Below are 27,493 nucleotides of genomic sequence, written 5' to 3'. Positions count from 1 at the left end.
TAGTCTCTCTCAACATCAATATTTAGAAATTTCACACCTTTTTAAAAGTCTGATTTTCTGTTCTCACTACCAAAGTGAATAACCTCACACATCCCCACGTTATACTCCATTGGCCATCTTGTTGCCTACTCACTTAACCTGTCTGTACCTCTTAGCCTCTTTATGTCCCCCTCACAGCTTACATTCCCACCTAACTTTGTATTGCTGGAAAACTTGGATGCATTACTGTTGGCCTCTTTGTCTAAGTCATTAATGTAGGTTGTAAATAGCTGAGGCCCTAGCACTGATCCTTGTAGCACTCCACTAGTTGCAGCCTGTCAATTTGCAATGCCCCATTTATCCCTACTGTCTGTTTCCTGGCTGTTAACAAATCCTCCAACTCCATGAGCCCTGATCTTGCCTATCAAAGTATACTACATCTTCTGGTTCCCCTTTATCTACCCTACTAGTTACATCCTCAAAAAAACTTTAATAAATTTGTCAAGCATGATTTACCCTTGTAAAACCATGCTGACTCTGTCAATAAAGTGCGTTGTTAAGATTCCTTAATAATAGATTCCAACATTTTCCCAACAATTGATCTCAGGCTAACTAGCATAAAGCACTCTGCTTTCTCTCTCCCTCCTTTCTTGAATAGCTGTGTTACATTTGTTAACGTCCAATTCGCTGGTATTGGTCTAGAATCTAGGAAACTTTGAAAATCATAACCAGTGCACCCACTAAATCTGCTGCTATCTCTTTCAGAACTCTAGGAAGTAGGCTGTCAGGTCCATGGGGATTTGTTGGCATTTTGTCCCTTAAGTTTCTCCAATACTTTTTCTTTTACTAAAATTCATGACCTTATATTCCTCACTCTTAGCTCCTTGGTTACACTCTATTTCTGGTACGTAATTTGTTACTTCTACTACGAAGACAGACACAAAACATTTGTTCAACATCTCTGCCATTTACTCATTCTCCATGACGATTTCTCCTGTCTCTGCCTGTAAGGGATCATTGTTTACTTTAGCTGCCTTCCTTCTTAATTTGTAAAAGCTCTTACAATCTGTTGCGCAAATTCCAAACATCGTGTTACTGTACAGCCAAATATTGGATTTACTTTAATGCAGTACCCCCAAGCACAGCTCTGGGCAGCAACATAGTGAAGTAAATGAGGTAACACTACTCTCACAAAAAGACTGAAATTCACTTTAACACTTGTTGGTCTTTTGGATTAATCTGTTCACTCTGTCCATGACATTCTGAGCACATTGTCCAATTTGTTGTACGTGGATTTCAATCCCTCTGCCTTTGCAGTTTGGACATTTTTCCACAGTTCCTTGCTTACCTCCACAACCATCACATTTGTCACAAATTACATTTTTCTTCAACGCCGGCTTCCTTGTTGCTCTGTTGTAAAGATCTTCAAGTGAAACAGCCAACTGGTGAACAACATCCTTACCTCTTTTCTCCCTTTGCTTTCTGCCACCACCACCACCAAAGAACATGTCAAAGATGACCATGAGCGAGGAGAAACCACCACCCCTTACTTCTCCTTCCTTAATGGCTTGTTCACCACCTTGGTCATAGAGGTCTCGCTTCTTAGGGTCTAACAAAACCTCATAGGTCTATGATATAAGCTTGAACCTTTTCCCCTTTATGTTAAGTGAGTGGGCAAACTTGGCAGATGGAATATAATGTGGGAAAATGTGAGGTTATGTACTTTGGCAAGAAGAATAGAGGAGCTGAATAATATTTAAATGGAGAAAAACTGCAGAAGGCTGCAGCACAGTGGGATTTGGGAGTCCTTTTGCATGCATCTCAAAAAGCTAACATGTAAGTTCAACAGGTAATAGGGAAGGCAAATGGAATGCTGGCCTTTATTTCAAAGGGAATAGAGTATAAAAACAAGGAGGTCTTGCTAAAACTATGCAAGGCATTAGTTAGACCACACCTAGAATACTGCGAACAACTTTGATCCCCTTACCTAAGGAAAGATATACTGGCATTGGAGGCAGTCCAGAGAAAGTTCACTAGATTGATCCCAGGTGTGGAGGGATTTCCTTATGAGGAGAGGTTGAGTTGGTTGGGCCTGTATTCAAGTTTAGAAGAATGAGAGTCGACTTTATTGAAACATATAAGATTCTTAGGAGGCTTGACAGAGTAGATGCTGAGAAGTTGTTTCCCCTTGTGGGAGAGTCTAGGACCAGAGGACATAATCTCAGAGTAAGGGGGCACCCATTTAAAACAGAGATGAGGAGAAATTTCTTCTCTGAGTCAATCTATGGAATTCTTTACTGCAGAGGGCTGTAGAAGCTGGGTTGTTAAGTACATTCAAGGCTGAGATAGACAGATTTTTAATCAGTAAGGGAATCAAGGGTTATGGGGACAAGGCAGGAAAGTGGAGTTGAGGATTATCAGATCAGCCATGACCTCATTGAATGGCGGAGCAGACTCGATGGGCCAAATGGCCTACTTCTGTTCCTACGTCTTATGGTCATTTCATAGGTCAAGCAAAGCATCATCTCGAATCTTAGTAGCAATGTACTGATCATTGTAATGCATTGGCTGACCTGTTTGGATGGATAACCATAAATTTGTACACGAGTTTAAGATTTTTCTGTTTGTTTGTACTCCATTAAAGTGTGGATTTAGTCAGTGAGTGTTGATAGGTTATCAGATTTTGGTAGGAGTCTGAACCTAAGGCTCTGCTTCCAGCACCTGCCTTCATACACGTGCACTTTCCAGCAGGGATCACTGGAAAACAGTCATGAGTGGGAGTTGGATTTCCATATGCCTGGTTTTGGGATACTAAGTCCAGCTGCAGTGTGCCATCTGTTGTTCCACTGAGATCTGCTGTAGTACAGGTTGGAAAATGGACAACTTTGTTGAAACCATAAATTAACTGATGCCCTCTTACAATAACTGTCTGGGGCAGCTTGAGAATTGTCGCTGTTGTTGAGTCAGTAACCAATGTGTTTGGACAGGCCTGATTTATTGTACTAGATTTGGCTGGAGTTGTGACATCTTGACATTGTGCTCTGAGCTGAATTTCTTCCTTCACCCTTCCACTTGAAATGTTTTCACTCTGCAAGTTGCTAAAAGTGCAAGCTGATAATGGTGCAGTGAGATAATAGGGCGACTGGAGCCCTGATGAGCTAAGGGACCAAAGAAAATATATTTGTACGTTGGGAAGAAACGGGAATGACAGAGAAGGAAATAAAAGGAATCAGAGTCACTTCAGGTACAGAAAGAGGAAGAAAGATTGGAATGAGAGAAAGGAAAAGCAAGTTTTTTTTTAAAAAAAAACCTTCCCATTTCAAGTTCTCTAGTAACTGACTGCCTGTAGGAATGAGACTGCAGAATTTCAGTTGTTCCCTTTCTAGGCTGGAAGGGTTGAGTGACATCGTAAGATCATAAACTTTATTATTAAAGATACTTTTTAGAAAGGAAGATTTGCATTTTTATAGCACTTAAAACCACCAGACATCTCAAAGTGCTCTACAGCCAATGAAGTAATTTTTGACGCGCAGTCACTGTTGTAATGTAGGAAGCGCAGCAGCCAATATGTGCTCAGTAAACTGCCACAAACAGCAATGTGATAATGAGCACATAATCTGGTTTTGTAATGTTGATTAAGGGATAAATACTAAATAATAGTAAATAAATAGTAAAAGCCTTAATTTTCTGCAGTGATGTGCAATTCACAGAATATCTCTTCCTCACCATAAATTACTGAAGGATTTACACATTAATTTTGCTAAATGAACACATTCACCCAGATTTTGTTTAATAATAATATGTTCCTGTAGCTTGCAAATCTGTTTCCCCTAGTTAAGCAATCAATATTCTGTTCAAATACACCAAAAGATAAAACAAGTGTGCACTAATAATTGTAATTGATTTTTTAGCATTTATATATTTACTGCAATCTGTTAATATTGAGAGGGTTAATAAATCTCTTCTAGAAGAGTGGTAAATGAATGCTGATTGTGCATTCAGTCCTGTTCATTGTGTTCCTGTAGCTTAGCAGATTTGTTGAAGTAAATGTGATTCTTATTCACACTCTAGCTGAAACGTTGGCCTTGTGCAATAATGCTTTGAATATTGTGAACTTCTATGCATGGTACTTTTGTCTGAACAATGTCTAGCTTTGGTGATTAGAAGAGTGAGAGACCGTCTTTCATTTACTCGAATTTGAGGCGATGCAGGATAAAAGGTAACTGTTCAGCCAGACAGATTTCTGTAATTAAAAATTTGAGGGAGTATTTTTTTCAGTTAGCACGCAGTTTATTTTAAATTAACCATTTGGCAAAGAAGCTTGACTGCCTAAATAGCCAGTGTCGAGTTCTCCTTCATTTAGTTGACAAGTTTAAGGAAACTCTTAGCTGTACCACTGTGACAATGCTCAATTGGTGCTCATGTGTATTGCTGGATTTTGTTTAAATTAGATTACTGATTTGGGTATCTTGTAAAGGTGATATTGGAGTATCTCATCCATGGAGATTATAAGGACAGGTTACCACAGATAGTAATGGGTAATTTATACTTTAATTCAATTTTGACCTAGAATGTAAAATAAAAATTGGGCAGCAGTATCTATAATGTAGACATTTTGTTGGGCATCTTTGGGATGCACATGCATCCAATGAGTCAACACAAACAGACATTTCAGAAATTTGGGAAAGCAAATCTCCTTAAGGAATGGAAAGCTAAAATGCTGATATTGGGTTAGCTTATTGGATAGATGTAATCAATGGATTAATGTTCATGGTTTCCCATTTACATTACTCACGCTAATATTGTTAGCTTAGTATTTGAACTAGCAGTTGTCTAGCATGGGTTGGTGTGGATGTGCAATTGGCTAGTGATGACATTACAATGCAAGAGCGCACACTCTACAGATTTAGTAAAATTTACCATGGTAACAACACTTTGAAAAAAAATCTGGCACAAGAGTGCACACTGCCTGCCTACCAATAGTTAATAGCTTTTGGGCATCCTAAAGCAGGCTGTCTAACTATATTTAAATGCTGTTTAAATGTGGTGAGGAATATAAAATGGCTTAGTACTTTCAAATTGACTAATCATTTAAGTTTCCTTCCTTTTTAAGAAACCCCAATTAACTGACTGAGGGACAGACAATGCCTATTCTTGGACTTGTGGCCACAATGTGTCTCAGTTCTCAGGTTCAGAAAACTTCCAGACTGGGTAGTTAAGTGACAAATGAACTTTAACATGGGTAAATGTGAGGTGCTACACTTTGGTAGGAAAACTAGAAGCAAAACTAACACCGTAGAAAATAAGAAAGTGATTGGGGAAGAAGAGCAAAGGCATACCAATGAGCAAATCATTAAAAGCAGCATTGTAGGCTAGCAAGGTAATTAAAAATGCTATCAAAGCCCTGTAATTTATGGATGTAGAATTCAAAAATAGTCATATGTTAAACTTGTAAAGCATGCTGGTCAGACCACACTTCAGACTGTGCACAGTCCTGGTATCCATAATATAAAAAGGACATATAAGCACTAGAGAAAGTGAAAAGAATATTTACTAGGTACCAAACTGAGAGATGACAGCTATCAGGAAAGATTGTACATGTTGGAGCTTTTTTCCTTTAGAAAATAGAAGACTTAGAGATCTTTACAATTATGAATTGGTTGGTCAGGGGGGATGTGCAGTGAATGTTTCCATTTGTGGGGAAAGTCCAAAACTAGGGGTTATATATAGATACAGGATCATGTCATGTGTGCTCTGCCCACAGGCAGGTCTGTGATTCATTGTCTGCTGATGCATCATAGAGTTACTAATAAATCCAATAAGGTTAAAAAGGGAAATGTCTTCGTTTAAAGTAATTAGAATGTGGTTCAGGTGTTATGGCACAGCTGATGGTAAGTGCCAGCTGCTTAAATCCCAGAGGGAAGCTTGAAACAGCTGCCAAAACAGTTTTTGCAATTTGTATAGTATGAGGAGCAGTTCTGAAATCAGGAAATTATTTCCCTGACTACTTGTGATGATTTTATAGTAAACATTTATTAAGAGAATAAAGAGAGAAAAAAAAACACAATTACATTTAAACAGAAGAATGGCTTCACACAGTAAACAGTACTTTAAACAGTTCCACAAATCTTATCTTAACTACCCTCAGAGCTAACCTTTCACTTTTCTGTTCATCAACTATCCTTATAGATTTTAAAATCTATAGAAGTACAGTAATTTTACCCCACAGTGCTTTTTCCTTGGGGTGTCCTCTGAGGCTGACAGCACCTGGTTCTTTCAGTCTGGCCTTGTTCACACTGTCTTCTGGGAGTTCTGACCAGCTACCCTGTTGTCTCCTGGGAGATCTCAGCCGCTACCCCCTCACCTAGGCTTCAGTATTTCCTTAAATGCATTCCTTCCCTTTCATCTCTCTATTGTTTCAACCAGTCTCTTCAGAAATGCTTTCTTCTCAGAATTGATTATATTTTTCTTTAGCTCTTAGACTTGTAAAAAACAAACTTACCCTTTCTTTACCTCACTTCCTTACACCTTTTTTACAACCCACATATATCCCCCTTTAAACTAAAACAACTCAATTCAACTATTCCTGTTATTGCTTTATGTAAAACTCTGATTGAAGTTCCTCTTGGTTCATTAACATATCAAAACTACTTCTTATGGATAAACTTCAGACCTTGCCATCATTCTAGCTCTTAATCCAATTACAGCCTGACTTCCAGTACATAAAAAAATATGCCAGGGTTATTACCAGAAGAAAAATGTTACAGTTTCTTGACAAAAACAGAATTACCTGGAAAAACTCAGCAGGTCTGGCAGCATCGGCGGAGAAGAAAAGAGTTGACGTTTCGAGTCCTCATGACCCTTCAGCAGAACTGAGTAAAGTTAGGAGAGGGGTGAAATATAAGCTGGTTTAAGGTGGGGGGAGAGAAGTTGGGGTGGGGGTGGTTGTAGGGACAAGCAAGCAGTGATAGGAGCAGATAATCAAAAGATGTCACAGACAAAGGAACAAAGACGTGTAAAAGGTGGTGATATTATCTAAGAGAATGTGCTAATTAAGAATGATGGCAGGACACTCAAGGTACAGCTCTAGTGGGGGTGGGGTGGAAAGACTGACAGGGCATTACAGTTATAGATTTAAAAATAATGGAAATAGGTGGGAAAAGAAAAATCTATATAAATTATTGGAAAAAACAAAAGGGAGGGGTAAGAGACGGAAAGGGGGTGGGGATGGGGTAGGGAGTTCAAGATCTAAAGTTGTTGAATTCAATATTCAGTCCGGAAGGCTGTAAAGTGCCTAGTAGGAAGATGAGGTGCTGTTCCTCCAGTTTGCGCTGGGCTTCACTGGAACAATGCAGCAAGCCAAGGACAGACATGTGGGCAAGAGAGCAGGGTGGAGTGTTAAAATGGCAAGCGACAGGGAGGTTTGGGTCTTTCCTGCGGACAGACCGCAGGTGTTCTGCAAAGCAGACGCCCAGTTTAAGTTTGGTCTCTCCAATGTAGAGGAAACTGCATTGGGAGCAACGAATACAGTAGACTAAGTTGGGGGAAATGCAAGTGAAATGCTGCTTCACTTGAAAGGAGTGTTTGGGCCCTTGGACGGTGAGGAGAGAGGAAGTGAAGGGGCAGGTGTTGCATCTTTGTTCCTTTGTCTGTGACATCTTTTGATTATCTGCTCCTATCACTGCTTGCTTGTCCCTATAACCACCCCTACCCCAACTTCTCTCCCCCCACCCCCACACCTTAAACCAGCTTATATTTCACCCCTCTCCTAACTTTACTCAGTTCTGCTGAAGGGTCATGAGGACTCGAAACGTCAACTCTTTTCTTCTCCGCCGATGCTGCCAGACCTGCTGAGTTTTTCCAGGTAATTCTGTTTTTGTTTTGAATTTCCAACATCCGCAGTAGTTTTTTGTTTTTATTACAGTTTCTTGTTTTCTTGACACAGTTGAGTAGCTTAGATGCCAACATAAATGTTGCTCACCAAATTAGAAATAAACCAGTTAAATGATTTGTGTCAAGTCTGCTCTATCCAGATATTCACTCAATTTACCTTGAGAGAAATTGAAGAAATGCATGTGAGAAATGCTGATACCTGATTCAGGGCACGAGAGATTATTATTTTACACCCCAAGTCATACTATCTTACGGGCGAGGGTCAACTCCCATAAACATAAGACACTCAGTTCATCCACAGATGCAACTGAACCTGAATAAGAACAATCGACCAGAATTTGAAATATGCACAGGAAAACTTTGAACATTAATAGAGCTGTTTGTTTTGCTTTCACAGTCACAGATGAAGATACGGTTAAGCGTTACTTTGCCAAGTTTGAAGAGAAGTTCTTCCAGTGTTGTGAGAAGGAACTTGCCAAAATCAACACATTCTATTCAGGTAACTTTTGACGGAGAAGGAAAGTCAAGGCGGAATACTTTTTGTTCAAGGTTCTATATTTGTGTGCAAAAATAAGGAACAAATATACATGTTATCTGTGATAAAATATTGTTGAATTTGGTGTCTCTCAAAAATCTGCTATTTTAGGCCTCTCTCCATATCTACCCTGGCTTGTTGTGAATCCTGGATTACGGGCAGACGAACAATGACAGATAGGGAAAGATCCTCCAGTCGTCCAGTCTGACCCACACAATTGTGATATCTTGTGTATCAAAATAATATAAAATCTCGACCCCACTTAAAACCGTGCGCTCTCCTGGGAGAGGTGAACAAACCAGGTAAAATTCCAGTCCAAATTCTGGAGGAAAACCTGGGAAATCCCTCCTCTTAGGTGTTCAAAACTATCCCAGGGATCAATCTGGCCCTGATGATTACTTACAGTTAATTATCTTTTGAATAAGATAATCTCCACCTCAGCCAGATATATGTTAGAAAAAGAATTCTGCAAATCAGCACCCACACCACAAACCAGCCAGTTCTACAGGTTCCTATTCTCAGGGAAAAGAACTTAAAAATTGTGACCTCAGGTCCTCCCTAACCTATTTAATTGGAACAGGCTGTCTACTCAAGCACAATCAAATCCTTTCTTAATCTAACAAACCTTTTAACAAACAGATTACCCACTAAGTCTACCTTTCTCTAAACTATGGGATCCCAGCCTATCTCAATAATTGTTCCAAACTGGGAATTAATCTACTCTACTCTACACCTTTTCAAAGTTTCAATTTCACCCGCCATGTGAGGAGATGAAAACTGATACTATATTCTCACTGAGGCCTAGTACTTCGTTCTTTAGCCAGTTGTCCTGTAAATGCCACCCCAACACAGTATTTGCTCTGGATATTGTTTAATGGCATTGCATGTGAACCTTTTGAAATCTATGCACTAGATCACTCAGATCGCTCTCTTTCTCACCTTTTATTGCTTTTCCCTGTATGTATATTGAGTATTAAGTATTGTTAAGTTATTGAGTATTGCCCAGATGCACAACAGTATACTTTTCTAAATTAAACATAATGTGCCCATCCCTAACTCACCTAGATTCATTAAACCATCGAGCATTCTATGCAGTCCTGACTTCAGCGCAAATCTTAGTATCATCTGAAATTTTTCAGATAGAACTCCCAACACCCACATCTAGACCATTAACAAATATAGTAAAAGGCAACAGTCCTGGCAGTGGTCCTCGTAGGATACCATAGTGATCAGCCTTCAAACAGATCCAAACCCACCTGTAACTTTTCTATTTGGAAGTAGCAGCCACTGGGGATAGTTTGAGTGCGATGATACTCCAAGTGCGACATGACAGGCTGAGGCCAGTGGCTTATGCCTCCCGAGTCCAGATAGAGGTAGAGAGGGACTACTCAAATTATGAACACCATCTCTTGGTGACCTACTAGGCTGTGAAACATTTTCAGTCTTTTACAGGGTCACCCTTAGTTACCTTATCACCTGTCACACCCTAACACAGATGTTACTGGGCAGCAGGATAAAAGATGAGACAGTGAGTAGCAACTGCATTGCCTATTGGACATTGTTGCTCTCCCAAATGAACTTGGGGGTGGAAAGATTGGCGAACCGAAGCTGGCCCAGAACATGATCTATCCCGGAACAGACCACGTGTGCTCAGTAGAAGGTATATGGGATGTAGATGTTGGGTTCTGGACCGGGAAACACCCAACAGGGAGAGACATTTATGTGGATGGGTCCAGCTCTGTTACAAACGGAGACTGGAGGACAGGGTGTGGAATTTATGACCCGGAGACTGGGATAGAGAAGGCTATAAAACTCCCCACTACATTGAGCATGCAGCAGACCCAGCTAGCAGCTGTAGCCTATGTGATTACGCACCCCTAGGAATTCCCGACCCTCTAATCCATGTACTCAGATTTGATGTTCACTTGTAGTTCCTGTACTAAATATTTGGCAATATGGGCCAGGCGAGGATTCAAGTCCACAGACAGGAACCCATTGGTAACAGCCCCACTGCTAAAAACAATACTGAGTGTCATGGGCAACAGAGGGGAATATTATATCCAGAAGGTGAAAGCGCACTCAAAAACAGAACCTAAATGGGCAGCCAACTAGAAGGCCAACGAGTTGGCGAGGAAGGAGACCAGGGAAAGAATGTTTTGGGGCCCGTACCCATTGGGACAGATTGCTGCTTTAAGGGGAAAAGAGTGCCCACAGAAGGTAAATCTGCCCCCCAGATCTGACCCAGGTCTAAGCGCAAGATGTGGTTCTGAAGGCAAGAATCAAGAAAAAGGTAGAGTGGGAACCAATTGAAGGTCCTTTTGGAATGGACGATGTAGTGGTTAAGGAAGAGATGCTGTTTAAAGGGGAAAAGGGGATCGTGCCCGCACAGTGCCAGAAGGAATTTATACATCTAGCCCATGGGGGCTCAGGAGCTAGAACTCCAGGGCTGGAGATGACCTGGAGGAGAACAGAAGAGGTGGGTTGGTGGCCTTATCTCAGGGAAGAGGTAAGGGAATACTGCAATAGATGCTTGGTGTGCGCTGCTCATAACCCAGATTCCCGCCACAGAAAAGCCCCACTGGAACATACTAGAAGGGTGGAAAGACCCAGGCAATCCAGACTTCATTGGGCCATTGCCCACCACAAATCAGGCAACAAATATTGCCTGGTGCTAGTGGATGTCTTTTCCAAATGTGTCGAAGCCTTCCCTTGTAAAACAGCCACAACACTGACCACCACTAGGAACTTGGTAAGGCACGTGTTCTCCCGAAGGGGACTGCCTCAGATCGTGGGGTCAGATCAGGAGAGCCATTTCATGGGACAAGTTTTGAAAGCCACCCTGAAACACTCAGGGATACAGGGGAAATGGCATGTGGCCCACAACTCTCAGTCATCAGGTATAGTCGAGAGGTAAGGAATGGGGAGGATACAATAAAATTCATTGGTGTAGCATATAGACCACCAACTTGTGGAAAGGATGTGGAGAAACAAATTTGCAAAGAAATTACGGAGAGGTGCACAAGTTATAGAGTAATTATAATGGGGGACTTCAATTATCCAAATATAGACTGGGAAAAGAATAGTACAAAAGGACAAGAGGGGTGAGAGTGCCTGGAATGTGTTCAAGATAATTTTCTACAGCAGTATTTTTTTTCAATCCAATGAGAGGACATGTACTTTTGAACCTGGTTCTGGAGAATGAATTGGCCCAAGTGGATCAGATATCAGTGGGAGAGCCTCTAGGGGACAGTGACCATAGTATCATAAGGTTAATTTAGGTTAATCATGGAAAAGGACAGCGAACAACCCAGAGCAGGGATAATTAACTAGAGAAACCAACTTCAATGGGATGAGAATGCATCTGAGTTGAATGAGTTGGAATCAAATGGTCTCAGAGAAGATGGTGGCTGATCAATGGGCCACCTTCAAAGAAAACGTATTGCAGACAATATCAAGGTATATTCCCTGGAAGGGGAAAGGTAGGAAAAATAAATCCAGAGCGCCCTGGAAGACGAGAGAGGTAGAGGTGAAGATGAAAAGGAAAAAGTGTACGTAGGACAGATGTCAGGTAGAAAATACAATGGAGAATCAGGCTGAATATAGAAGGACCAGAGGGGAAGTGAAGAAACTAATAAGAAAAGCAAGGAGAGAACATGAAAAGAGGCTGGCAGCAAACATAAAAGGAAATCCCAAGGTCTTCTATAAAGGGGTGGTAATAGAAAGAGTAGGGCCGATTAGGGACAAAAAAAGGGGCTTGCATGTGGAGGCTGGAGAGACAATAGAGGTATTGAACGAGTACTTTGCATCTGCCTTTACAAAGGAAGAACTTGCTACCCAGGCCAAGGTGATAGAGGACGTAACTGGTACACTAGAAGAACTTGCAATCGAGAGGAAGGAGGTGTTGGAAAGGCTATCTTTACTTAAAGTAGATAAGGTACCAGGACCCAGATGAGATGCATCCAAGGGTACTGAGGGAAGTGAGTGGAAATTGCAGAGGCACTAGTGATAATCTTCCTGTCTTCCTTAGACACGGGAGGTGCCAGAGGACTGGAGATCTGCGAATGTTATGCCCCTGTTCAAAAAGGGGTGCAAGGATAAAGCTGGCAACTACAGATCAGTCAGTTTGACCTCAGTGGTAGGAAAACTTCTGAAAACTATAGTACAGGATAAAATCAATAATCACTTAGACAAGTGAAGGATAATTAAAGAAAGCCAGCATGGATTCATCAAGGAAAAATCATGTTTAACTAATGCTGGAGTTTTTTGAGGAGGTAGCAGAGAAGGTTGATAAAGAAAATGCTATTGATGTGGTGTATATGGATTTTCAAAAGGCATTTGATACAGTGCCACACAACGACTTGTGAGAAAAATTCTAGCTCATGGAATAAAAGGAAAAGTAGGCACTTGGATAAGAAATTGGCTGAGTGACAGGAAACAGAGTAGTGATAAATGGTTGTTTTTCAGATTGGAGGAAGGTTTGTAGTAGAGTTCCTCAGGGGCCAGCGTTGAGACCCTTGATCTTCCTGATATATATTAATAACTTAGACTGTGGCGTACAGGGCATGATTTCAAAATTTGCAGATGATACGAAGATCGGAAATGTTGTCAACTGTGATGGGATAGTCTTGAACTTCAAAAGGGCATAGACATGTTGGTGGATTAGGCAGACAAGTGGCAGATGAAGGTCAATGCAGAGAAATGAGAGGTGATTCATTTTGGCATGAAAGATATGGTGAGGCAGTATAACATAAAAGGAGAACCTCTAAAGGAGATGCAAGAACAGAGGGACCTCAGTGTATATGTACATAGGTCATTGAAGATGGCAAGGCATGTTGAGAGAGTAGTTAATAAAGCATATAGTACCTTAGGCTTTATTAATAGGGGCATTGTACAAGAGTAAGGAGGTCATTTTGAACGTGTATAAGACACTAGGCCTCACCTGGAGTACTGTGTCCAGTTCTGGGCACCATACTTAAGGAAGGATGTGAAGGCATTGGAGAGAGTACAGAGGAGATTCACAAGAATGATAACTGGGATGAAGAACTGTAGCTATGAGGATAGATTGGAGAGATTGGGGCTGTTTCCCTTGGAGAAAAGAAGGCTGAGAGGAAACTTGATAGAGATATCATGGGCCCCAGCTATGCCTGTCTCTTTATGGGGTATGTGGAACATTCCTTGTTCCAGTCCTACTCCGGCCCCCTCCCACAACTCTTTCTCCGGTACATCGATGATTACTTCGGTGCTGCTTCATGCTCTCGTCGGGACCTGGAAAAATTTATTAATTTTGCTTCCAATCTCCACCCCTCCATCATCTTCACATGGTCCATCTCTGACACTTCTCTTCCCTTCCTTGACCTCTCTGTCTCAATTTCTGATGATAGACTGTCCACCAATATCCATTACAAGCCTACCGACTCCCACAGCTACCTCGACTACAGCTCCTCACACCCCGCTTCCTGTAAAGACTCCATCCCATTCTCTCAGTTCCTTCGCCTCCGTCGCATCTGTTCTGATGACGCTACCTTCAAAAACAGCTCCTCTGACATGTCCTCCTTCTTCCTTAACCGAGGTTTTCCATCCACGGTCGTTGACAGGGCCCTCAACCGTGTCCGGCCCATATCCCGCGCATCCTCCCTCACGCCTTCTCCTCCTTCCCAGAAACATGATAGGGTCCCCCTTGTCCTCACTTATCACCCCACCAGCCTCCGCATTCAAAGGATCATCCTCCGCCATTTCCGCCAACTCCAGCATGATGCCACCACCAAACACATTTTCCCTTCACCCCCCTTGACGGCATTCCGTAGGGATCGTTCCCTCCGGGACACCCTGGTCCACTCCTCCATCACCCCCTACTCCTCAACCCCCACTTATGGCACCTCCCCATGCCCACGCAGAAGAAGCAACACCTGCCCCTTCACTTCCTCTCTCCTCACCGTCCAAGGGCCCAAACACTCCTTTCAAGTGAAGCAGCATTTCACTTGCATTTCCCCTAACTTAGTCTACTGCATTCGTTGCTCCCAATGCGGTCTCCTCTACATTGGAGAGACCAAACGCAAACTGGGCGACCGTTTTGCGGAACACCTGCGGTCTGTCCGCAAGAAAGACCCAAACCTCCCTGTCGCTTGCCATTTTAACACTCCACCCTGTTCTCTTGCCCACATGTCTGTCCTTGGCTTGCTGCATTGTTCCAGTGAAGCCCAACGCAAACTGGAGGAACAGCACCTCATCTTCCGACTAGGCACTTTACAGCCTTCTGGGCTGAATATTGAATTCAACAACTTTAGATCTTAAACTCCCCCTCCCCCCATCCCCACCCCGTTTCTTTTCCCCCCCCCACCCGCCTTTTTTTTCAATAATTTATATAGATTCTTCTTTCCCCACCTATTTCCATTATTTTTAAATCTAAAACTAAAACCTTTAGTCTTTCCACCCCACCCCCACTAGAGCTGTACTTTGAATATCCTGTCTTGCATTCTTAATTAGCACTTTTCTCAGACAAAGACCACCACCTTCAACACCTCTTTGACCCTTTTGTCTCTGACATCTTTTGATTATCTGCTCACACCACACCCTCAATGTGTCTCTTCCCCCCCACCCACCTTAAACCAATTTATATTTCTCCCTTGTTGAAACTATGCTTCAGTTCTGCTGAAGGGCCATGAGGGCTCGAAACGTTGACTGATTTCTTCTCCACCAATGCTGCCAGACTTGCTGAGTTTTTCCAGGTAATTCTGTTTTTATTTTGTGTTAGAGATATTCAAGATCCTGATTGGAATGGACAGGGTAAATAATGAGAAACTGTTCCTACTCAAAATAACATCAAAAACTAGAGGGCACAGATTCAGAATAATTAGCAAAAGATGTAAATGTGATGAGGAAAATTTTTTTCTCCCAGAGGGTGGTTGGAGTCTGGAACAAACTTCCTGAAAGGGTGGTGGAGGCAGGTTCGGTTGAGGTATTCAAAAGGGATTGCTACCTGAAAAGAGAGAATGTGCAAGGTTACAAGGATAATGCAGGAGAGTGGGAATACGTGGAATGCTCCTTCAGGGAGCCAGTGCCGACTTGATGGGCTGAATGGCCTCCTTCTGCACTTGTAAAGATACTGTGATACTTTCCAGCCAGTTCTCAATCCAGCTCGAAATATTACCACTGTTACAGTCAGGTGAGGAGAGGTATGATGGCTCCCTCTTTTCCCACTCATTGTTTGACCGCAAGATTTTTTTTCGAAGAATATGCTTTCCAATTCGGTGAGTGTTTAACTGTGTAAGTGCTGTGACTGTAAAAGACACACACAGGCAGGCTTCCAGATTATTTTTCTTGAGGATTTTCATAATGTTTAGTAAAATACTGTTTATAGTGAGCATGGTGTCGCTAAAATAGAAGCTTCAGCAAATGTATGTATTTTAATATTTATCATAGAATGGTTACAACATATAATGAGGCCATTCAGCTGCTTCTCTCTAAGAGCAACCCAGCTAGTCCCACCACCATGCCCTTTCCCTGTTGCTCTATTTTTTTTTCTCAGGTGCTTTTCCAATTCCAGTTGAAACCCATGATTGAATCTGCCTCCTCCTGGGTTCCACCAGGGTCACTCAGCTTCTGACCTCATTACAGCCTTGGCACAGACAAAAGAGCTAAACTCCAGAGGTGGAGCAAAGTGAGAGTGACTGCCCTTGACATCAAGGCAGCATTTGACTGAAAGTGGCATCAAGGGGCCCGAGCAAAACTGGAGTCAATGGGAATCGGGGAAAACTCTTCCCTGATTGGAGTCATGCCTAGCACAAAGGAAGATGGTTGGGGTTGTTGGAGGTCAATCATCTCAGTTCGAAGACATCACTGCAGGAATTCCTCAGGGTAGTGTCCTCAGCTCAACCATCTTCAGATGCTTCATCAATGACCTTCCTTCCATCATAAGGTCGGAAGCGAGGAGGTTCGCTGATGATTGCGCAATGCTCAGCACCATTCGCGACTCTTCAGATACTGAAGCAGTCCATGTCCAAATGCAGCAAGACTTGAACAATATCCCGGCTTGGGCTGAAAAGTGGCAAGTAACATTGCCTGGCACTTGTGTGGCACGAATGACCATCTCCAACAAGAGAGAATCTAACCATCACTCCTTAACATTCAACGGCATTACCATTGCTGAATCCCCCACTATCAACATCCTGGGGTTACCATTGAACAGAAACTGAACTGGACTAGCCATATAAATACTGTGGCTACAAGAGTAGGTCAAAGGCTAGGAATCCTGCAGTGAATAAATCACCTCCTGACTCCCCAAAGCCGGTCCACCATCTACAAGGCAAAAGTCAGGAGTGTGATGGAATACTCTCCCCTTGCCTGGATAAGTGTAGCTCCAACAACATTGAAGAAGCTTGACACTATCCAGGCCAAAGCAGCCTGCTTGATTGGCATCCCTTTCCACAAACATTCACTCCCTCCACCACCGACGAACAGTGTACCATCTACAAGATGTACAGCAAAAACTCACCAAGGCTCCTTAGGCAGCACCTTCCAAACCCACGACTGCTACCTCCTAGAAGTACAAGGGCAGCAGATAGATTGGAATGCCACCACCTGAAAGTTCCCCTCCAAGCTACTCACCATCCTGACTTGGAAATATATCACTGTTCCTTGGCTGTCGCTGGGTCAAAATCCTGGAACTCCCTCCCTACCAGCACTGTGGGTGCACCTACACCACATGGACTGCAGCAGTTCAAGTAGGCAGCTCACCACTACCTTCTTGAGGCAATTAGGGATGGGAAATAAATGCTGGCTGAGCCAGCGATGGCCTCATCCCGTAAATGAATGAAAGAAACTCTGTGCATAACCACTCATTCCATAAAAATAGTTCCTCCTCATGTCACCATCGATTCTTTTGCAAGTCATCTTAAATCTTCTGGTTTTCAACTTTTCCACTAATGGGAACAGTTTCTCCCTGTCTGCTCGGTCCAGACCCCTCATGATTTTGAACACCTCTATCAAATCTCCTCTCAACCTTCTCTTTAAGGAGAGCAATTACAATTTCTCCAGTTTATCCACATAACTGATGCCCCTCATTCCTGGAACTATTCTTGTAAATCTTTCTTGCACCCTGATTAAAGCCTTCATATCCTTAAGTACCATGCCCAGAGTTTAATACTGCTTGCTTTTGTACTGAAGCCCATTATCCCGTATATCTTTTGAACCACTTTCAACCTGCCCTGCCACCTTCAGCAATTTGTTCACATATACCCCCAGATCTCGCAGAGATCTCTGTTCCTGCATGCCCTTTAGAATTGTACCGAAAATTTTAAAAGCCTCCCCTTATTCTTCCTTCCAAATCTTCCTACCAAAATGTACCACTTCACACTTCTCCATATTAAATGTAATCTGCCACGTTTCCCCTTTCCACCAACCTGTCTTACAGTTCACAATTGTTCCAAACTTTGTGTCACCTGCAAATTTTGAAATTTGTGTCCTGCACAGCGAAATCTAAGTCATTACTATATATATCCAGAGAAACATTATTCCTAGTACTAACCTTCCTCTGGCCTGAAAAACAACTGTTCACTGTTGCCTGTCACTTATCCAACTTCATATCCGTGCTGTCACCATCCCTTTTATTCCATGGGCTTCAACTTTGTTCTGTATGGAAATACATTCAGTTGGCTCCAAAGCATCAACAAGGTAATTGTCCATTTCTTGGTAGGATATTGGTACAGTGCAGAAGAAACTGTGAAAGTACAGTGCAAACTTTAAAGAAGCTGGAGTAATGAGCAGAAATAGAAGAGTTGGACTCCACCTGGTGGTGCACTGATCACAGGCTAGAAAATCCAAATAAATAAAAGCAAAATACTGCGGATGTTGGAAATCTGAAATAAAAACAAAAGTGCTGGAAAGGTTCAGAAGGTCTGGCACATCTGTGGAGAGCGAAACTTTGAGTTGAATCTGACTGTTCTTCAGAAAAACCAGTGTTTGATTCTCAGCTTTTGCCGAATAAACTGATCTCAACATCTGCTCCATGCTTGAGTCGACCTCAGCATCTTTGGACTTGGAAGGGGAAATCTCAGTAGTGGTTCCCACTCCACAATCCATTTATACATTTTAGGCATCCAGCGAGGGCAGCATTAGGCTCAACAATGGTACTCCTCACAGGCAAAATAGCCTGCCAGCAGTCATTGTTTTATTCTAGCACTGAAGAAATGGTTACTTGCTCACATTACCAGACGGGAGGCTTTTTAAAATTTATTCATGGGGTGTGGGTGTCGCTGGCTGAGCCAGAATTTATTTCCCATCCCTAGCTGCCATTGAGAAGGTGGTGGTGAGCTGCCTTCTTGTACCGCTGCAGCCCATGTGGTGTAGGTATATCCACGGCGCTGTTAGGGAGGGAGTCCCAGGATTTTGACCCAGCAACAGTAAAGGAATGGCGATATATTTCCAAGCCAGGATGGCGAGTGACTTGGAGGGGAACTTCCAGGTGGTGGTGTTCCCATCTACCTGCTGCCCTTGTCCTTCTGGATGGTCATGGTCGTGGGTTTGCAAGGTGCTGTCTAAGGAGCCTTGGTGAATTCCTGCAGTGCACCTTGTAGATGGTACACACTGCTGCCACTGTTTGTCAGTGGTGGAGGGAGTGAATGTTTGTGGATGTGGTGCCAATCAAGCGGGCTGCTTTGTCCTGGACGGTGTCAAGCTTCTGAGTGATGTGGGAACTGCACTCATCCAGGCAAGTGGGGAGTATTCTATCACACTCCTGACTTGCGCCTTGTAGATGCTGGACAGGCTTTGGAGAGTCAAAAGGTGAGTTACTTGCCGCAGGATTCCTAGCATCTGACCTGCACAGTATATTTATGGCTAGTCCAGTTCAGCTTCTGGTCAATGGTAACCCCCAGTCTGTTGATAGTGGGGGATTCAGTGATGGTAATACCATTGAATGTCAAGGGGTGATGGTTAGATTCTCTCTTGTTGGAGATGGCTATTGCCTGACACTTGTCAGCCCAAGCCTGGATATTGTCCAGGTCTTACTGCATTTGGACATGGACTGCCTCAGTATCTGAGGAGCCACGAATGGTGCTGAACATTGTGCAATCATCAGCAAAGATCCCCACTTTTGACCTTATGATGGAAGGAAGGTCATTGATGAAACAGCTGAAGATGGTTGGGCCGAGGACACTACCCTGAGGAACTCTGCACCTGTGGAACTGTAAATGCAAAAAGAAACCCATTCCTTGGAAAGTAGGGGAGAAGGCTATTTTTTAAAAAACTGAGCGAGGAAAGGAGAGGGAGAAAAAAGGCAGAAAAAATTGTGAAAACCTGCAAACTTTGTAATCCAAAAGATTTAATGGTTCAGTTAGAAGAAATGTTTGCCTTCTAAATTCTGTTGTGAGAGATGAAGGTTGCGCGAGTCTCATGGGTTTTTTTTTCAAGCAGCCTGAAGATGATTACACTATTGGATCTCATCTTTTAAAAATTATTCCTATTGCAGCATCTTGCTATTCCTTAAAGGCTCAGTTCCCTGGATTCAACATCATTACTAATTTGGGAGGGGGGTGGCTTGTGTAATTTGGCTTGTTGAGAATTAAAGCTGAGATTCTGGCATTATTAGCGCCAAATGCAGTATAGGCTCTATCTAACTTTAGTGCTGGATTCATTCCAACATAGTCCTTATTTTACTCTCCCTTTTTTTTCCCAACCCTCACCACCTGCCAACAAAATAAACCAAGCAAGAAATTAGCACTGTTAATGGCACAGCTACGTCTCATCTCCCATGTGACTGGTTTGGTGCTTACCTGGGGATTGCTTACCTAGCTCAAGCTATGGTTTGCCCACATCAGTTGCATTACCAACATCAAAATCTTTGTAGAAAGCTCCTAATATCTGATTTTAATTAACAGTAGTGACATAATATTTTCAGTGGTAAGTTAAAGCAGTTGTGAAATTGGCTATTCCAAGATGGAAAATAACATTGTATATGAAGCCATCCATCAATATGTGTGAGCTGCTGAGAGGCAGTTTAGAAGTACTCATTAAAAAAAAGCCATAGCAGAAACCAAACAGAAAAGACCAGTTCACTTCTGGAGTATTCTCCTGTTTCCACAAAGATGGTGGGTGAGGGGAGTCCATTGTCTACTTCGACTTACAAGAAGTTTTCGATAAGGTACCGCAAATTACAAGTTCTCTACAAAATAAAGAGTAAAGCCTTTGATGTTTAGGTAATATATTGAGCTAATTGAAAACTGACTGGCAAGTCAGACAAAAAGCAGTTTTACATGGATTTGGATCTGTTTGGAGATTGGTCACCAGTGGAGTCCCACAGGGATCGGGGTAGGGGATGTTACTCTGTACTTTTTTTTAATGACCCGGGTGTTAGTGCACAATCAAGATCTCTGAGCGTTAGGACTTTAGACAGTGTAGATGAAGGTGGATCTTAAAGTATTGTGAGATCAGGATCGTGACTGGCAAATGATGTTTAATTTGGATGTGTGCAGTGTTATGCATGTGGACGGTGCGAATGTTCAATATTTGTATACCCTTCAGAGAAAAGCATAAGAAAAAGGTGGAGAAAGCATTAGAGAAGAAAGGTTCTCGTGCATAGACCTCTAAAGGTATCTGAGCAATGCCATGAAGCGATAGCTAGAGAAAATAGAGAAATGTGTTGGGATACCTTCATAGGACAATTGAATATAAAACTACTTTGTCCTTGTAGAAGGAAGTTGGTCAAGCCTCACTTGGAATGCTGTTCCCATTTTGATCTCCTCACATAGTGAGTGAAAAGGTGCAGAGGAGGGTCATGAGAACTGTTCCCAGTAAAAAGCATCTTACTTATCAAGATAGATTAAAAGATTGAGACTCTGCACTTTAAAGAAGGATAAATTTAGGGGTGATCTGTTTAAGAATTATAAGATAATGAAGGGAGTAGATTCTGATGGCAGTTTGTTCCAAGTAAATAGATTAGGGAGGGCCAGGAGCCATGATCTTAAGTGGCTCTTTCCACAGAGAATAGTGGACCTTTAGCACAGTCTACCATCTAGTGAAATGCAGTTGTTGTGTTGAATTCCTTCAAGCAAATGCTGGACCTGTTTCTACTTGGGGCAGATCTCACCCATTATTAAAGGTGGATGCTTCAGGGAATGATGGTCTGGACTATTTTGATTTGTCTGCATAGATTGGAGAGGAATTTCCCAGATTTTTACCACTCCTTCCCCCAACCCATATACACTTGGATTTTTATTTGGTTTTTCACCTCTCCCAGGAGATTACATGGTTTTGGCTGGGGTGAACAGTAGTGATAAGTAAGCTGCCACAATTGTGTAGAAAGGACTAGTTGAACCTGAGGGTCTTCATTTGTCTGTTATTGTTTGTATATTTATATTTGGAGATTTGCGTTGGCCTCACAATATCGTCCCATGCTAGTGTTCTAAAGCTGGTGGATAATTAAACGCATTTGAAGAATGTACAAGGTTGGAAGGGCTGTCTCTCCCACAGTTGAAAACTGCACTTTTTTTTTAACCCGGGAAAAGCTGCATGGTGTTTCATGAGACTAATTTGCTTAAATGTTTTAAACTGATGCTGTATGTTTAAGGGTTACCAATATGAACATGGGAAACTGACTCTCAAATGCTGCTCTCCTGCAATCTGGCCACCAGTATGCTAACAGGAAGTGTCTTTCAAGGGAACGACAATCAGGTGCTTGCCTACAGAAAGAATGTAGGTTTTCTTGCACACCTTTCCCAAGTGGCACTCAGTATCCATATGTAATCTATCATATTTTGGATGTCTATTAAGAAATCACAGAACTTATATTTCAGGTACATAACTGCATCTTTAGAACTCTGTTTAGCAGACTTTCTTCTCCTAGGACTGAGTCCGTATTGGTACCAAGGGAAACTAATGTTTAGCAGAGTGTTGATGGGCATGTTTCAAAATGTTTGTTTTATACTTATTTTTAAATAAAATAAACCCAATGCAACCAGACAGCTTTACTTGTATGAGATTGCTCACCGCCAGGAGGTTTAATGAAGAAAAATGCTGCAGCTGTTTGCACCAACGGTCACCAGCATACTGTAAGTAATAATTACACTCTACTTCGGGGTGCCTTTGGGACTGGTGATGCATTTCAACAAACATTACATCAGTTGTTTTCAGGAGACACGAGTTACTTGGCTATTGAGAGAAATGCAATAGATTTTTATGCCTTCAAACAAGGGGGGAGGTGGGTGTCAGTGAGGAGACAAATACCGAGACGTTGCAATAACTTAAAAACTACCCCTGATTTTGAGGGTTGCCAAATATGGCAGTCTACTATTTGCTAGATTCATAAGCACTTGCTATTTTAAGTCACTGTATTAGAAGTGGACAGCAATATGTGCACTGTGCTTTTCAGTATTAGCTGAGTATCAAGTTAGGAAACATCACATGCAGAATGTCAATGCGCTATAGAATCATAGAATAATACAGCACAGAAGGAAGCCGTTCACCGTGTCTGTGGCCGCTCTTTGAAAGTGCTATCCAATAACTCCCATTCCCTTGTTCTTTACCCCCCATAAATAATAGGCCTATACACAGAGACTAAAACTATTCTGTTTGTGTTAGTGTTATTTACACATTACATAGAGACAATAACATATAACAAATTAAATATTTTAAAAAGCCAACAATGGTTAACATACACTTTTTAAAATGTATTAGATAAAATAGAACTTCAAGAATTGGTTTAGTATGTGGATCTCACAAATTTTAATTCACTCATGAATTTGAGATTCTTTCAACTACCAAACAATCCCATTGTCCCTGTGTAAAAGCAAAATACTGCAGATGTTAGAATAGAAACAAAATGCTCGAAATATTCAACAGGCCTGGCAACATCTGTGAAGAGAGAAACTGAGTTAATACTTTGAGTCAAATATGACTCCTCTTCAGAGCTGAAGGAAGGTCAAAATGTGATGGGTTTTCTTCTATTGAAAGTGGGGAGGGGGAGGAAGAACAAAAGGGATGGTCTGGGACAGGGTCGAGGGTGGTAGAGATTAAGCGACAAAGATGTCATGGAACAAAAGGCAAAAGGAGTTGTAATGGCTGTAGTAAAGAAACAAAACATTTGTCCAGAGTGAGTGTGAATGGCAGAGTAATGAGCAGCTCTATATTGTTTTGTACCATTTTGAAGTCTCTGGGTCACCTCCTGACTCCCCAAAGACTGTCCACCATCTACAAGGCACAAGTCAGGAGTGTGATGGCATACTTTCTGCTTGCCTGGATGAGTGCAGCTGCAACAACACTGAAGAAGCTTGACACCATCCAGGACAAAGTAGCCCGCTTGATTGGCACCATATCCACAAACATTCATTCCCTCCATCACCGAACAGTGGCAGCAGTGTTTATCATCTACAAGATGCACTGCAGGAATTCACCAAGGCTCCTTACAAACCCACAACTGCTACCATCTAGAAGGACAAGGGCAATGGATACATGGGAACACCACCGCCTGGAAGTTCCCCTTCAAGCCACTCATCATCTTGACTTGTAAATATATCAACGTTCCTTCACTGTCGCTGGGTTAAAATCCTGGAACTTCCTCCCTAACAGCACTGTGGGTGTACCTACACCACATGGACTACAGAGGTTCAAGAAGGCAGCTCACCACCACCTTCTCGAGGGCAATTAGGGAATGGCAATAAATGCTGACCAGCGACACCTGCATCTCATAAATGAATTTTTAAAAAGTGATGCTGTCAATCACCTCTGATCAAAGACACAATACTTTCTTTGGAACTTCAATAAGCAAATTATCTTATGTTGTCCGAGTGCTGTGGCTCAGTTCATAGCACCCTCGCCTTTGAATCAGAGGGTTGTGGGTTCACGTCCCACTCCCGGAAACCAAGAACTGTGATTGTACTTGAAAGAGTTGCAATCTGTGACTGTTGATAACTCGAAAGAGTTCCAAATGCTTACTTAGGCCTGATGCTGTAGGATTTAAATATACTTTACCTTGATTTAGTTTCCAGATTGAACAACCTTGTTTGGTTCCTGTAGAAGACCCATCTCCCATTCTCCAATTGAAACTTAGAGAGGGAGGAGAGTTTTTTCACCACTTGTTGCACTGGATAGTTTAAAGCAGGCTTGTCCAACCTTTTCGCATCGGGGGCTACATTTCAAAATTTTTCTCACTCAAGGGGCTAATGAGCAAATTTCAGAAGAATAAACTTTGGCACAACAGTGAACATGAATTTCAAAATAAAACTGAGGTATGAAAAGAAACACCTTGTTGAGCAAAAAAACAATGAGTAAGATGAGTGTGTGCGTATGACTCCCAGTTTGAGGGCGCTCATTCACTCACCCTCACCCACAGAGTGGATGAGAGTGCATTACGGTGTCTGTGGGTGAGGGTGAATGAGAACTCTGATACTTGGAGTGAGACAGGCTTATGGGCACACTACGCCCACGCACACCCTCTCCCCACTCTCTTTCTCTCCCTCTCCTCTCTCACATCCCTTCCACATACACTCAGACCCCCCACAAACTCTTTCGCTCCCTCCCCCACACTCTCATACCCCCACACACACTCTCACCACCCCCCACACTCTCACCACCCCCACACACACACTCACACCCCACACACACTCACACACCCCACACTCTCTCAGCCCCGCCCACACTCTTTCGCCCTTCCACACACGCTCACCCTCTCGCTCACACGCTCTCAACTCCCCCTCACTCTCTATCTCAACACCACCCCCCCCACGCACTCACTCAACCCCCCCACACTCTCTCTCACTCACTTTCTCAGATGCCACTGGGCACTGCTCCTGCTGCCTCGTTTTCAGCTTTAGCCCACCTAAGTCCCACTCAAAGTTGCCTGAGATACACTCTGGCTGCTTCGCCGCCTGGGACCCGCTCTGACTGTCTCACATCCCTCAAAACTTCTGCTCCCTGGGCCACGCTCCCCAGGCCCCGAACTCTCCACTGCTGGTATTTGCTGCTCCTCCAATGTAGATGGTTTCTCTCCCACATTTTCTCTCCCACATTTGCTGTGGGAGAGAAATGGCCTATGATTGGTGGAGCAGCTCCATGCAGAATCTTCCATTCAAACTTGCCTGCTTGACCAGCAATTTAAAAACTAGCTCCAGGGGCCTCATAGAGGGGCTTCGCGGGCTGCATTCAAGCCTGGTTTAAAGTGATTTGTATATACTGCCAGTAAGGTTATGGTGCACATTTTGTGGAGCCTTTAGAAGGAATCATGTTCTGATAAACTGCTTGGAGGCAAGTATTGAGATAAATGAGCCATATTTATCATGCTGCTTGTTTGGAAGGAGGATCAGTTTTATGAAAGACGTTAACACTAGGGATGTTGGAAATCTGAAATAAAACAGAAAATGCTGGAAATATTTAACAGGTGTGACAGCATTTGTGAAAAAAGAGATAACCAGAGTTCTAATGCTGGGTATCACCAGCTTTCAACACATGAATTGTACAGCTTGTGGCAAAACCAGAGTGACAGTGCTGCTTTCATTAAGGCCATCAACTGGGAAGAGACAGTATAAAAGATAGGTCTCTTTAGTGAATTTGGCATCTTTACTGTGTTGGGTCTCAATTAGTGCTAACCTGTGCATTACCTAATGAAGGTGTTTGGAGCACTATGATTAAGAGGATCAGTCATAAAGAATTAGAATTCCACAGGCGCCAGTCTGCTTCAGCTAACAATTAAAATTGTACAGCGCCTCCCTAAGTTCTTTGTGCTGAGAAACTATATAATTATACTTAGCACAGAGTTCAATCATTATGTACCTTTCACCATTACACAAAGTCCTGATGCTGCTTATGGAGAAAGTTTAGGATATTTAAATAAGCTGTGTTCTCTTTCGAGGGTTTTGCTGTGCTCGCTGTAAATGAATCTCTCAACTGCAGCCTTTTCCACTCTTAGAAATCTCACATCTTAGAATTCAGGAATTCCACATGCTGCTTCCCTCTTCACACTTGCTTCACACCAAGTTTTTCTGAAGACAGAAACTTGAGTGTTGCTGAAAAAATAGACTTTCTTTGTTGAAGTTTTCATCTTGCGCTCATCAGGACAATTTGCAAGAAAATACCAATGTCAGGGGAATCAACATTATTATGCTGTATGGGAAGAGAGTGCTAATTGGTTGGCTCTATCTACTCTGGTAGAGGTATTGCCATGGAGAATGCACCAGTTATGGTGACTGACAGTTAACTACCAAGCGTTGTTTGAAGATTAAATGAGGCAGCTTGACACTGGTCAAGACATTGCCCTGGGGAATGAACTAGCAAATGGCTGTCACTTATTTTGTTTAGATGAAACAGGCGCAATGTGTGTACATGGTCTTTCTGTCTGCAAAGACAGGTCCCTGTGTATTAATATATGTAGCTTCCAGTAAATGTAAATGTGCCACACTGCGGGCCTAACTGACAATCTTAAATTGGCTGTCAGCATAATTCTTAGCACACTGAGGATTCTTTAGCAAATGTTGTCCAATTGTGAAACCACACCTAATGTTGGACCCTGTGTTTTGAGTTTTGCAAGCAAGGGCTGGTTGGGTATGACCTGTACCTTACTCATTGCAAACAGTGGAAAGGAGATGCTATTTGATATGATCCGCCAGTCTTTGGGACGTACGACCTATACACCTAGTTAGCATCACACTGGCACTGAACAATATATTCCCCAGTGCAATGTCTTGACCAGAGTCAAGCTTCCTGGTTTAAATTTCAAACAGTGCTTGGCAGTTAACTTAGTCACCATTAACTGGTGCATTCTCCATGGCGATGCCTCTACCAATCAGAGTCCACTTACCAGCCAATCAGCACTCTCTTCTTATACAGGAAAAATATGTTGTTTCTCCTGACATTGGTATTTTCTTGCAAAATGTCCTGATGAATGCAAGATGAAAAGCCTCGACAAAAAGGTCTCTTTTTTCAGCAATACTAAAGTTCTGTCGTTTGGGGATACAAAAAAGTTAAAACTCTATCCTAGTTCATTTGAGACTTCAAATTGAGTTACTCTAATATTTCACAGCGATACTAACAAACAATGCACATGCAGAACAGTGCGTTTCTTAGCCAGTGACAGCACTAAATGGCCAGGCCTCTCGACATTAC

At 42.4% G+C, this 27,493-nt stretch overlaps 1 protein-coding gene across 3 annotated transcripts in view; it reads left to right on the top strand.

Moving 5' to 3' along the window:
* The window catches only part of LOC144692526 (xenotropic and polytropic retrovirus receptor 1 homolog), a 337,603-nt gene that overhangs the window by 160,255 nt on the left and 149,855 nt on the right, over positions 1-27,493 (top strand). For all 3 annotated transcript variants that reach the window (XM_078561491.1, XM_078561492.1, XM_078561493.1), the window contains exon 3: positions 8,270-8,371. In XM_078561491.1, coding sequence (XP_078417617.1) covers positions 8,270-8,371 — 102 coding nt within the window. The remainder of the gene's footprint in view (positions 1-8,269; positions 8,372-27,493) is intronic.

This window comes from Cetorhinus maximus, chromosome 17, assembly GCF_964194155.1.
Source record: "Cetorhinus maximus chromosome 17, sCetMax3.hap1.1, whole genome shotgun sequence".
NCBI lineage: Eukaryota > Metazoa > Chordata > Chondrichthyes > Lamniformes > Cetorhinidae > Cetorhinus > Cetorhinus maximus.
Note: the sequence above shows the minus strand (reverse complement) of the source record. Positions and strands in the feature narration are given on the sequence as shown.